This window comes from Aythya fuligula, chromosome 5, assembly GCF_009819795.1.
Source record: "Aythya fuligula isolate bAytFul2 chromosome 5, bAytFul2.pri, whole genome shotgun sequence".
Taxonomy (NCBI): Eukaryota; Metazoa; Chordata; class Aves; order Anseriformes; family Anatidae; genus Aythya; species Aythya fuligula.
In genome coordinates, this window is record NC_045563.1 from 17,046,730 (window position 1) to 17,060,230 (window position 13,501).

The window sequence follows — 13,501 nt, forward strand, 5'->3', positions numbered from 1 at the left end:
TTCACAGGTAGGGCAAGAAGTAAAAACAGAAGTCAGTCACTGGAAAAAGGCAGATTCTGAGTTTTCAGGCTCAACTCCTGCTTCATTTTTGGGGATGTTGTTTAGATAAGAATCATATGCAAATTGCAGTCTAAATTGCAATTTCTTCATCTGGAATTTGGCCAGGAGGTAAATGTACTGCTTTTACAGAAAGTGTATCTTTAATGAGATCTATAACTGCTAGAAGAAAAACTTCTGGGGTTCTGAAGTGTTATCAGGGAAAATTTGTGTCTTCAGATCCCAGAGACAGGAATGTAAACCTAAACAGAAAGGTAACATTTATTAGGAATGATTCATAATGAAACATCCTCTCTGAGGTGTTCTCTGAAAGTCTATTGTCCACTTTTTATCTCTGCTTAGATCTTGCCTAGTAGGAAGAATACAAAACCAATTTTTAGTTCATTAGAATACCAAGATACAAGAGGTAACAATTTTTTCATTAGTTTGGATTGTTGGTAATCAGGGAAAACTGTTCTGAAGTTTTTCTTGTGTTAAAGAGATGCTTTTGTTAATCAAGACTAAATTATAGTGTATGTTATAAGGTGGATGAGTAGCATTTGTGTTTTTTTTTTTATCCTTTATGTAGATAAAGGACCTTAAACAAGAAAATGATCACCTTAATCAAGTGGTGTCATCTCTGAGACAAAGATCTCAAGTAAGCAGTGAGGCACGAGTGAAAGATATTGAAAAAGAAAACAAGATCCTCCATGAAACGGTTACAGAAACTAGTACCAAACTGAACAAGTTGGAATTTGAGAAGAAACAATTGCAGAAGGATTTGGACCAGGTTAAAGAAAAAGTGGAAAGAGTGGAAGAAATGGAAAAAGAGCTCCATCGTCTGGAGAGGGAGAATGAGCAGCTCACAAAGAAGGCAGCAGCAATGAAAATAGTGACAGAGAAAGTCGAAGTTCTTGAGCAGGAAAATGGGAATCTGGAAGTGGAAAATAGGAAACTAAGAAAATCACTGGACACATTACAGAATCTTTCTATCCGTCTTGGGGACTTGGAAAGGGATAACAAGCAATTAGATGAAGAAAATCTGGAGCTTAGGAGAGTGGTGGAGACAATGAGATTTACCAGCACAAAAATGGCACAAATAGAGGCAGAAAATAAAGATTTGCAGAGGGAGAAAGAGGACTTAAGGAAGAATGTAGAAATGTTAAAAGCGTTGAGCAAGAAGTCGGAGAGGCTGGAGCTAAGCTACCAGAGTATCAACTCTGAAAATCAGAGACTTCAGCAAATGCTGGAGAACAGCAACAAAAAGATCCAGGAGCTAGAAAAAGAAGTGCAGGGCATGGAGAATGAAAATCAGGTCCTTCAGAGAAACCTTGAGGAGCTAAAGATTTCTGCCAAACGGCTAGAGAGGTTAGAAAAGGAGAACAAAACCCTAGAACAAGAAGTATCTCAGCTTGAGAAGGACAAAAAAATGCTGGAGAAAGAAACAAAACGGCTTTGGCAACAAGTGGAGCTGAAAGATGCCATTTTGGATGACAGTACAGTAAAGCTGGCAGTTGCTGAGAAAGAAAACAAGACACTAGAAAAGGAAATTGCTCGATTCAGAGATTCATCCAATAAGCTGAAAGAATTCGAAAAGGACAATAAAGATCTCATAAAGCAAGCTACAATTGATAAAAGAACACTAGCTACATTGAGAGAGGTAAGCAAAATAATACTACTGGTTTCAGTACTCTTCTGTTCTTTTTCAGCCCTGTGAAGTAGCAAAGAAAGTCATCTGTCCTATGACTGTTCCTTGACAGCCTTACTTGGCGTCACTGGATAGTGTTGCTTTGGAACATGGAACCTTCCAAAAACTACAACGTACCACTTTGTGTCCACAAACAGCGTCTCCAAATGACATCCATCTTCATGCAGAACAGGGTGTTAACACAGTTCCCATGTTGTAGCTGTAACCAATGACTTCGATGCTTTCTCAAATTCTGACTTCAAAATTGTTTGCTTACATGAGAGCTTCCGGTAAGGGAGATGGACTCTTAACCTTAGAAATGAGAGCACTTGTTGAGGACATATTAACATCCCAATTCTAAAACAGACATAGCTGGGACAAAACCTGTCCCAGGTGACCAACCTGACCTTTTCAGTAACAGTTGTACCGAGCTTTGCTTTACATTTTCCTACAGAGTGAAAGCATCCTAAGCAGCTCTGTTGTTAAGCAGTAGCGATCTCTTCCAGCAGCCCTCTCCACTTCAGCATGCAGCATTCACAATTTTCTTAGTAGTCATCTTTTAAAAAACACACAGTTCACATTAGGACCTTGACAAACTGATGGTGCGTGTGTCAGAGCCTGCCACTTTGTAGATGGCCTATGAGCCGATACAGGTTATTGCAGCTTTCTCTTATGGCCTGCTGCTGTCCTAGCAGAAATGGGATTCCCTGTGAAAGAACGTTCAAATGAAAATTGTCAGTGCTACAGAAGCTCAGTGAAATGAGTAAGTTTAGTAAGGTTAATGCAATTACTTACTTGGAGATTTCCTTTGCGTTTAGTTTTTGAAGCAGTAGTGTAATTTCCAGGATGAAAAAAAAAGTTATCAGAAGTATTTTAAACAGTCGCAAGTTGTTTCTATCTAGTTTTCCTTAAAAATACATAGAATAATAGCTTTTCTGAGAAGAAATCTTTTTAATTTTTCCCTTCTCAGACATCTGCAGACTTCCAGTGATGCAGCACATGCATAAGCATATCTTCTCCTTTTCTGACTTATCTTCTACAGATTCTATAGAATGAGCTCATGGATATTCAAGAAGGGACCTGTTTTTAGACTATAAACTAACATTGACCTTAGCATTTTTCCTTGCCATTTAAACACGTTGGCTAAATTTGTGATAGCACAGAACTGTTGACTACTTACGGTTTGTTTACTTTTTTTGTATTTCTAGTATTACCTTTTTGTTTGTTTTGCTCTTGCTTCTGTTTGATATTCAGGATTATCTTTTCTTACTTGAAGTGCTTCAGTAATTTTGTTGTCCTTTCCCCATGCCTTGTTTAAGAAAACTTTTGAACAGAAATATGAACAGTGTAGATCTTCATGATACCTTTGCATTTCAGAAAATTTTGAACATCTGTAACATTGGAACTTGGCAATGCACCAAAAATGATCTGTCCTTTTTAAACAGGTTGGCTGGTACTATGTCTTTTAAGGTTATTTCCACACAAAGCACTTTTATGGCATAAAAGCAAAGCATTGCCCATACCATCTTGTAGGGCTCTGTCAGATGCCCTTCCCATATGACTTCTCTTTCTAGTTCTGCTTAAGTTTCTTTAAGAAACCTAAATGAAACCAGAATGCACCCATACTTACGAGAGTAAGTACCAACTGGAGAACTGTAGTCTCCAGAGCTGTCCTGTCACATATGCAGCAATATAATTATGGTTTTATAATTTTGCCAGTGATTTTCCATATGTCAAAAAGTCAGAGTCAGTAGTGGAAATGTGTAAGTCCCTTGGTGACGAATCTTAACCATGTTATCTCAAGAAATTTCCATACTGAAGTCCTGTCACTTCTGTGTGTGTGTGTGCCAGCCTAGGCTGGACTTTTGGCAGGGCTTTTCATCCTAGTTTCTGGCTGGACTCAGAGAGGTGGGAACTCCCTCTGCTGGTGCTGTGTTCCCTGTCCTCCTGTCCTGTACACATCCCATCAGCTGGCAGGTGGGCAGGATGTCTCCTGTCCTGTACATGTCCCTTTTTTTTTTTTTTTTTTTTTTTTTGGCAGATGGGCAGGATGCACATGTTGGCAGAAATAATTCAGTACAGTGAGCGAGACAAAGGTCAAAGATAGCGTTTTTCAGATTTATTCTGAGTAAGCTATAAATAAAAGCAATCAGTTTAATCCAGCCTACAGCTGGCACTGATGAAGAATTTTAACTGAGCTTCTTGGGACTAGGATTTTATCCAATGACTTTTTAGTATCCTTTAAAAAAAATCTATTGTGCTAGATAATTATCACTATCCTTTGCAGAGGAACTAATCGTTTAGTCCTGTTACAGGATTTGGTTCTGGAGAAGCTGAAGAGTCAACAGTTGTCTAGTGAGCTGGACAAACTGAGCCAGGAACTGGAGAAGATAGGATTGAGCAAAGATCTGCTGCTACAAGATGACAATGGCAATGATGACACGTGAGGAAACTGAGCTCTTCTTGTCATTCTTTTGACTCTGCAGGCTTTTCCTCGGCCAAACTCTTAGGCCCTTTGTCTTTTGATTCAATTCTCATCTGTCTCACTTCAGTTACCCTTACTTATTTTGGACATAAAGCATATTTTTCTGTAGCAAGCTTGGCAGTACATTGCAAGCTTTGCCAACCCTTTTCTTGGTAGGAAGGAAGAAATGTCATTCTGTCTCCGTATCTCCAGTATTATCACAGTACCCTTGTAGAGCAGCTGGGTAGCTATGCGTAGATTCCTCCTGGTATTCTCTTTACAGGTAAGAATAGTGTCTAAGAGTAGTCAGGCATTGGAATGGGTTGCCCAGGGAAGTGGTGGAGTCACCATTCCTGGGGTTGTTTAAGGAAAGTTAGGACCTGGTGCTTAGGGACATGGTTTAGTGGGTGACATTGGTAGTAGGGTGATGGTTGGACCAGATGATCTTGGAGGTCTTTTCCAGCACTAACAAGTCTATGGTTGTAACTGTCCGTTAGTTGGTGTTTGTCATGACTTCAAGTAATTGGTGATCCAACCACCTGTTAATATAAACATAGATGTTGCCTAAGAAATTATTGATCGCAAGCCTTAGAGCCATGAATGAAGAAACTCCAATGACACGTGTACAGGTCTTTTGGGTAAGAGCTAAATAGAGAAACATACCTATATTGCAGGAATCTTTAGGGACTATTGCTGACTTTTCTTCTTGTCCAAAATGTAAAAAAGAAACATGAGAAGAAATTTCTGCAGTGTAATTAAGGGAAAAAATAGAAAAAAAATATTGTTAAGTTATGTAGCTCTTAGATATCTCTATAGGACCATGTTGGTTGTAACCCCTATTCAAATTCCTAAAGCAGCTTCTCTAGCTATAATATATCAGCAGAGATCTGCAGCAGTAGGTGAAATCGTGTTCCTGAAGCAAACACATGCAATGTAACGTATGATGGTATTTGGAATGAATGAAGGCAAAGTCTCCTTTATAGATGGTGGCTCATTTCACAGTGGTAGATATTGGAAAGCTATTCTCATGTCTTTCAGGAAATACAAGATTCTGGAGAGCAAAACTGAATCAGCACTAAAAACAACACTAGCTGTGAAAGAGGAAAAGATTGCAATGCTGGAAGCTCAAGTGAAAGACTCTCTGAACTTGAACCAGCAGTTACAGAATGATCTAAATATGGTAAGAGTTGTTCTGCATATTCACATGCATTTCATAACTGAGCAAGAACAAGTTGTCTGTACATTTTTCCCCCACCACATATGCACACTTCCCAAAAAAAAACTTTTTGGCCTAGCTGCTTTCTCTTGTCCCATTCAATATAATGGCACAACTTTCAGCAAAATTACTGGGCTGGGGTCTATGACAGAAGTTTTAAAGGTAAGGACCACCTGCAGATCTCTGTTTCTCCATGTTTTTTCTTTATCACCGTAGTGTTGTTTTTCTGCCTTATGTTCCTCAGCCTATGCTTTCATTAACTGTGCTTTAAACTTCCCACCTAAAACCAGCCTGTTTTGTAGGTGACAGTGAGCATGAGTCAAAAGGCACCTGACTGGAAGCTAATGGACATTGATTTCTCTACCTGTCTGTGTCTCAGCTTCCCCGTTTGTGAAGTGAGGGGAACAATTCTTGAATCCCTTTAAGTGGCTACAGTGAAAGAGAAGAACTTCACATCCTACATTCATTCATGTAAAATCCCACTGTTAAATCAGTAGTGAAGGTTGTTCCTTGTTGGCTTATGCAGGTAAAGAAGGAATTTGATGCGCTTAAACAGACCCAACAGGATGGGCAGCATACTCAGAATTCACTGAGGTATTCTACAGAGAAACTCATTCCCAACCACCAGATGAATGAGAAATTGGAAACAGGACACCGAGAAGCTACCATGGAGCTGCTGAAACTGAAAGACAGGGCAATTGAACTGGAAAGGAATGTAAGCCTTCTATTTCCTGTTATCCCTCAGATTTCCCTTGTGACCATGAGTGGGTTGTTGGGACCTGGCTTTATGAGTTTACAGGAATCTGGTGGGGTTTTCTGTAGCACCTAACAAATTCCTCTGGTATCTCTCAGGGCTATGTGGAACTTTAATGTCTTGTATAATATTTCCACTTGGACAAATCCTGGGTGTATCGTCTGTTCTGTCTCCATTTAACACTAGGAAGAGTCTGCTTTTTTATATTTATTGCAGAATGATTGTCACTAATTCTCATCTTTGATAGGACTATAAATGATCAGGACAGCCGTTTCAGTTCTTCCTGTTATCCTCTTCATATCCCAATCTCCCTTTCAGAATGCAGCTCTGCATACTGAGAAACAGTTGCTTAAAGAACAACTGAAGCATTTGGAAACACAGAATGTCTCCTTCAACAATCAGATCCTGACACTACAGAAGCAAAACATCTTCCTTCAGGAACACAATACTGCCTTGCAGACGCAGACAGCCAAACTCCAGGTCAGGACAACCTTGTACTCCTGTGCCAGGAGACTGGATTGCATTCTAGTAGCATGGAGAAGATAAGAGCTGACAAGAAAATATTTATATTGGTAGGCTAATGTAATGTAAAGATGAGGTCCATAAGGTGGAGCTTAAATTGAGATCTAAATTTCTCCGAGCTAGGAGGGACATTGAGTCTACAGCTACTATATGGACTTTTATTTATTAAAAATTTAGTTATTTCAAAAGAAATTCTTAAAATTAATTAATGATGCAGCAAAATCTAGATGTGTTATTTCAGAAGCTACCCTAAAATAAGATATATGCTGTTTATTCTGTTAATGCTGTGTCTATAAAAGAGCTTGGAAGAAATGGAAAGAGAACACAAGTCATATCCAAAGAGGCATTGCAAGAATGTGTTCTGATCACAAGTTTCAGATTTTCAGACAAAATATGTAATTTGAGAAAGAGAACAGTTTTAAAGATTAGCTCTCATGTTTATATTATGTGGATTTCCCTTTTTTCTTCAAGCTTTTCAGCTTGCATGTTCTCAGAGTGCTTGGTCTTTACTTAGCTCTCACTTGCAACTGAAGTTTACAAGCGACATATAAAACCAGTGCACCCACCTATCTACTGAAATCAGGCTTGTGCTGAAGTGCTGCCCCCATACACAACAGTGCAGCTGATTTTGTTGAGTTTGGGTGAAATTACATTTTCATTACTGGTACGTAAATGTGGAGTAACTTGAGCTTTTGTACCTTATTGTTAGAGATACAGTTAAGATGCAAGTATTCCAGCTCATCTGGGTCTTTAGCCTCAAGTTCTTCTGCTAGTATAACAGTGTTGTTCTAGTTAGAAGGTTATCTTGTTATATATCAGACTGCTGCTAACATGTTGCGTACTATATATATATATATATATTTATACACACAGGCACACACACTATGGTGTATACTACAAGCAATACTGAAATAACGCCCAAGCGTCCATAAATGTGTTAACTCTATAAAACAATGTATGTATTCTTGATTAACTGTATGCAGGTGTAATGTGCTACTATACGTGTCTGTTGCTTGTACCAGTAGGTGTAAGTAACGTTTGATTTTTATTTGAGAAACTTTAGGTAGAAAATTCAACCCTCAGCTCCCAGAGTGCTTCACTAATGGCCCAGAATACTTTACTCCAAAATCAGCAGACAGCCAAGGAGAATGAGAATGAAAATCTGCTGAAGCAGAAGGAGCAGCTCAAAGCTGAATATGAATCATTGCTTCAAGACCATGAACACCTTGCTTCATTGCATGAACGGCAGTCTACAGAATATGAAATGCTGATAAACCAGCACAGCTGTCTGAAAACATTGCACAAAAACCTGGATCTGGAACACAAAGGTCTCGGAGAGAGGTATGCTCACTGTTCAGTGCAGTTGTGTAGCTGGAATGTACCTGTGTTACGATGTTAGTCGTAAGTGTTGGTCTCTAATTAGAAACAGAAACTACTGTTTTGTTAGAGTAAGTTGTTCCTTTGAAAAAGTGTTGTCTTGTTCTTGCCATCATTAGGAGATCAGATGAAAATATTTGAAAAGCTGTGGATATCAGGCCTTTGAAGGTAGCAGACCACAGATGACTTAGTGAATGTGCTTGGGTCTTGGGGATGCTTAGTCAGAAGTAACTTAAATCCCTTTGCTACATTTAAGGATCTACATTATCATAACATACAGCCTTTAAAAGGTTTTCGTGTTCTACCAGGAGATATTTTTTGTAGTCATACAGTGAGATCTGTAAGTCAGCTGGGTAATAGTACCTAAGTACAAGCTTCTTGGCAAACAGTATAAATCATTGAGGATAGTGTGTGCGTTCAACCTCATGACAAAAGAGGCTCTCTGATGGAAGCTGTATTGGGCTGGTTCTGAGAGGGTGGTGTATTATTATTTCTTTTCTCTTGTTCTTACAGTCTAAAGCTTTTCCTTCAGGCCCTTCAGTTGAATTGTGAAATCAGACAATTTGTATATTATTTAGTCACTAGTTACTGTTATTTTCTGACAGTTGTTCATGGATTAAACAACATAAATAATGTACCACAACATGAACGCCACTCTACTTTAAAACTTAAAAAAAAAAAATAAGAATAATAAAAAAATCAGTGGTCTCCCTCAAAATATCTGTATTGAGATTCAGTTTCTGTGCAAGACCACAAGTTGGGTTCATAGCAAGTCAATGGTGATCTTTGAGAGTGGATGAAAACCTGGTGCTAAGTGTTTCTTTCTCAAGCACAAAGGAGTGGGCACTATAATGTGCAATAGATTTTTGATGAAGTATAGAAGTGAACCTGTTGTGCTTAAAGTGTCCATCAGGGCTGTGTGACAGGACAGCTGCTTGGCTGTCAACTAAGTGAGCTGTAAGTGATTACACAGACCTCGTTGCTGCTTACCAAGTCTCTCAGGCTGATTAATGGATCTCTTTGATGCAGGCATTGCTTAAGATTGTCGTGCTGCAGTATGTAGAGGCATTTCACTGGAATCCTTCTTTCATTGATGAGTACCGACTATTACCACCTCCAACCTAAGGAAAAAGTGGTTTTCTAAAAACAGGTTATCTCTAGTGATAAGTGGTCAGATCACCATCGTAAACGTTAACAGTTTGGACTTTGTTACTGAGATGTGACTGTCAGTGAGAGATGTCCCAGGGGAGCAGATGGTGACCTTTTGTGTACTCAGAGCAGGTTGATTTTGACAGTTTTAAGAGTGCAGTGTCCTCCTCAGCAGGTCAGTCTCAAAAGATACTTGTCAAGGTGATTTGTCCAAGGACAGCCTGTGTCTCCATGTCTCCATTTGGCTGTCAGGAAGAAGAGACAAGACACTTCTTTTTTTCTTCTTCCTTTTTTTTTTTTTTTTTTTTTTTTTTTTTTTTTTTTTTAATAATGTGCTATATGCAGTTCATCTGGGTGAAAGGGACAGAGGGGAGGAAGTTAGAAGAACAGCTGTGAGAAAACTGCTTTTGTCTGCCACACTGGAGCATTTAATTGCTAAGATGAAACCTCTCACATTTAACCTTCAGCTAGAATGCACTACCTGCTAAATTTTCCTAGTGCAGTGCAGCTGAGAAGTTTGTTTTTGCAGTGTCAGAGACTGAAGTTCTCTGAGGTTTTGCTTGTCCCATCCCCAAGATACTAGTTTTCCTCAGTTGGTGACTGCTTGTAATCATGGTTCTGTTACTTAAGGCAAAATTACACTCCTGCACAGACTTGGGACTGCACCTCATGTCATAAAAAAGCAACTTCAGTTAGCTTTTGGACTCCCAACCCTGCGTAGGCTAATGTCAGTGAGGTTAGTGTAGGTCGTGCTGATGCATTCTAACCACAGTCAGAATATTTTCTGCACCTGAGCAAACTTCATTAAACCTCTGTTGGCTGTGTCTGTATAATACTAGCCCTGCAGTGTGGATTTAGTAATGAGTTGTGTGAAATGGCCTGTCCTAGCCCAGCAAACCACAGATATGTGGATTTGACTTAGAAAGGAAAAGAGAGTTAGTATGTTAGGACCGTTTACCATTAATAGCAGTTTCTTGACTGCGATGTTGGGCTGACTGTCTCAGCCAGCACAGAAAGGCTGGACTCTTTTGCCTGCATATTTTTAAATTGCTTTACATATTGTACATTACTAAGGGAAGGTAATAACTTACTAACTGCAATTGATTGGCAGATGCTCGAACATTTCTTTGTGGCTTACTCTGGAGAGCTCTATAATCCTGCAGAGGTACTGGAAAAATTCATCTCACTGGAAAAACAGAATTCCTGCTGTGCAAGGTTACGTGTTGCAGGGCTATGTTACCAATGCTGGCTGGTAATTATATTTATGGCTTTCCCTTGCTACTTGTTTTTTTATCACAGCTGAGCATTTTTTTTAAAAGTTTCCTCAGTCACAAACACCCACCAACAGTATTTTTTGCAAACAAAGCAGCTGAAAGAGTGAAAACCAAAAGGATTAAAGAGGAATATGATTTCTCAAGTCCAGAAATGGACTGTGTCAGAGCCAAAGTGCACGTATAAGAACATGTTTTAACAAACCTTCCCATGTGCCTGGGACTGATGCTTAAAGAAACGGCAGGAGTGTGAGTGTTGAATAGCCTACAGGCTGGTGTACCTTTCCTGGTGGTAAAGCTTGTCAGGTAGCACAAATCCTGCTCAAACACTCCATACTGAATCTGGAATACAGATACATTTTGCTTGGGGATTTCATTAGGACTTCAGAGATGCAGAACCACTTGCATTTTTGCAGACAGGCTCATGTTTCTTACCTGTCCCTAGCATTTAGGGAAGCAGCTGTAGTCTACCTCAGGAGCTCTCATGCTCAAAGGCAACATGTAGATGTGGGCCAAGGTGGTAAAACTGGACCAGTATACTGCTTCCCTCTAAGTAGCCCTCATTAAAAACAGACTGCTTGGATAAAAATGAACAGAGTAGCCCTATCAGAGGGAAATGGTGAAAGAATTCACAACACAGTTTCTACAGAGGCAACCACAGTGATCTCTGCCAAGAGATAGTGGATTTTGTCTTCGAAGACTCTGGATTGGCACACAGTTTCTTAAATCCTTCTGGAGCTGGATGTGAAATCTGCTGCTTTCAGGTTCTTCCATTTGTTGTACAGACATTGAATTTGAAATATCCTGCAGCTGAATGAAGGAAGAACAAATAAATAAAGTTAATTAAACTGCACTGCTGTCACTGGGAATGAATAGTAAAAAGCAGCTTTTGTCTGGGAGACAGGTACTTTGCTGTGTGGCCCTTTAATGGGCTGGAATTTGGGGCAGGCTGTAATCTGACCCTGGGATGAAGGGAATGGTAGCCTGAAAGAAAAACAAGTTGGCAAGGGTCAGTGTGTTTGGTGCTGTCTGCTGCTTTTGTTTTTAAGTTGTAGTGGCTGCAGAGCAGCCATGCTCTGCATTCATCTCTGCTGAGATGTCAGCAGTGGCTGACTGGACAAGTGCAGGTGATGGTTATTTACTCTAGCTTGTTCAAGCATTGCTGTGTCTTCCACCCAGCTGCTGTTTTAGAGTTGCCCAAAATGATGCTTCTCTGTGACTGGTGCAGGTGTATCTGCCAGGAGTATTTCAGGGCAATATCTCCTTATCATGCTCACAGAATAATGTGCTGGTGAGTTTAACTCCACTGCACCAGTGTCTCCAGTGGTTTTCGCTAGTGTGTGCACGTGGGCACAGAACCTGACAGAGGAACCCACCACAGGAAAAAATCTGAGAAGAGATTGCTCTTTTATAAAGTGGTCTCAATCCACCTTGTTCTGTGCAGCATTTTCTGAATGCAGGCAGCATCGCAGCTCCAAGGAGGCTGAGCCCACCTGATCTGTTCTGTGCCACAGTTAGTTCAGTAGTCCAGAGATGGAAATTTAACATGTAGTTGAAGGCATCTGCCCTCTCCATGCATACCTCCCTGTTCTCAAGGTTTTTTATATAAATTGTATGTACCTGGATAACAGTGGAGGCCCTGTGAGTGGTGGCCTGGACATGATCAGCAATCTTGCTCTTGGATTTCTCAAAAGTGAACACACAGAGTCACTCAAGCAGGTAGCTTAACCTCTGCCTGAAGGTGTTTCGCTGTCGCCTCTTGCTGATACGTCCTCACCATGTCTGGAGTATGCAGGAGATGATTACCTATGCAGTATGTTACTACCTATTCATATAACCCAGTAGGCATTAAGTTACTCATTTCCCTGCTTTCTTCTTGCTTTTTGGCTGATGCTTTCTGCTTTTCAGTCATGGTTTTGAAAGCTGTCACTGACAGTTATTTGTGAGTGGGATTCCAGTTCAATGGTGAAGTTTCTGCTTACCCTGGAGATTCGAATGCTTTTAACGAAATGGTCAGGATCTGGAAATTAATAAGGTTCTGACAATTGCATTTTGATTTGTTTAAAAATATATTTTTTTTTCCAAGAGCTTTCTGGTAGACTTGTAGATTAAGCTGAGTTTCCATGCATACTGGGAAATTCTTCAGTCTTGGTAAATCTTTGACCACACAAATTTGTACAAAACCAAACAGAAAAGAAAAAATGTTGTTTGTGGTATCACCTACTCAAAAATCTTAAACTAGAAGAAGAAAAACGTGTAAAACAGAGCAGAGATTATGCTACTTCTCCTTTGTAGATACAACAGTTTAATGAAACACAAGGCAGAATTGGAAGAGTTGGAAATAGTCCTAAAAAACGAGAGAGAGGTTCTGCAACAAGAGAGGAGATCAAATGCAATAACCACTGGGGAAAATCAGAAGCTGAGGGAGGAGTTGGACAGGTATGGCTCCCTTTCTAAATCCTTTTATATAAAAATGAGAAGTCAGTTCTGCAAAATACACTGCTGTTTTGCTGTGTTAGCTGTAGCTCCAGAATGCCTTCATTAATGTGTCTGTTAATGTTTCCTTATTTTTATATTGTTTATTTTTATTTAACTTGTTTTCGATTATCACCTTCATGGACAATGTCAACAAATACTGTTAACTGATGGCCTGATCCTGAGTCTTTTGCTTATTCAAAATAAGATCCCACTTGTGGTCCCATTCACAGGTGTTTATACCTGTGATGAGGTATTTCCAACACCTGTCTTTAAGTAGAACGACAAATACACAAAACTCAGTAATATCTAGAGTTGTGTGAAATGGTTCCTACCCATTTTTTTTCCTCACAAGACAAACTGTATCATGTCTTTTACACAATATGCTTTAGTTCTAGGAGTTGATGTAGCTGCTTATACTCTGCTGCCAAGAAAAAGCTGCTATTTGTTAATATTTGAAAGAGATTTATTTTTTGATATTAAAAATATGCTTAGTGGTTCATATGATTGCTGGTAACTGTTAACTCATGCCAAAACCCCTTATTGAGGT

The 13,501-nt window shown here is 39.6% G+C and overlaps 1 protein-coding gene across 3 annotated transcripts in view; it reads left to right on the plus strand.

The window, feature by feature from the left end:
- Window positions 1–13,501, plus strand: part of CCDC88C (coiled-coil domain containing 88C) — a 91,330-nt gene that overhangs the window by 62,875 nt on the left and 14,954 nt on the right. For all 3 annotated transcript variants that reach the window (XM_032188120.1, XM_032188118.1, XM_032188119.1), the window contains exons 15-21: window positions 626–1,696; window positions 4,039–4,166; window positions 5,226–5,367; window positions 5,930–6,118; window positions 6,476–6,637; window positions 7,743–8,020; window positions 12,772–12,915. In XM_032188120.1, coding sequence (XP_032044011.1) covers window positions 626–1,696; window positions 4,039–4,166; window positions 5,226–5,367; window positions 5,930–6,118; window positions 6,476–6,637; window positions 7,743–8,020; window positions 12,772–12,915 — 2,114 coding nt within the window. The remainder of the gene's footprint in view (window positions 1–625; window positions 1,697–4,038; window positions 4,167–5,225; window positions 5,368–5,929; window positions 6,119–6,475; window positions 6,638–7,742; window positions 8,021–12,771; window positions 12,916–13,501) is intronic.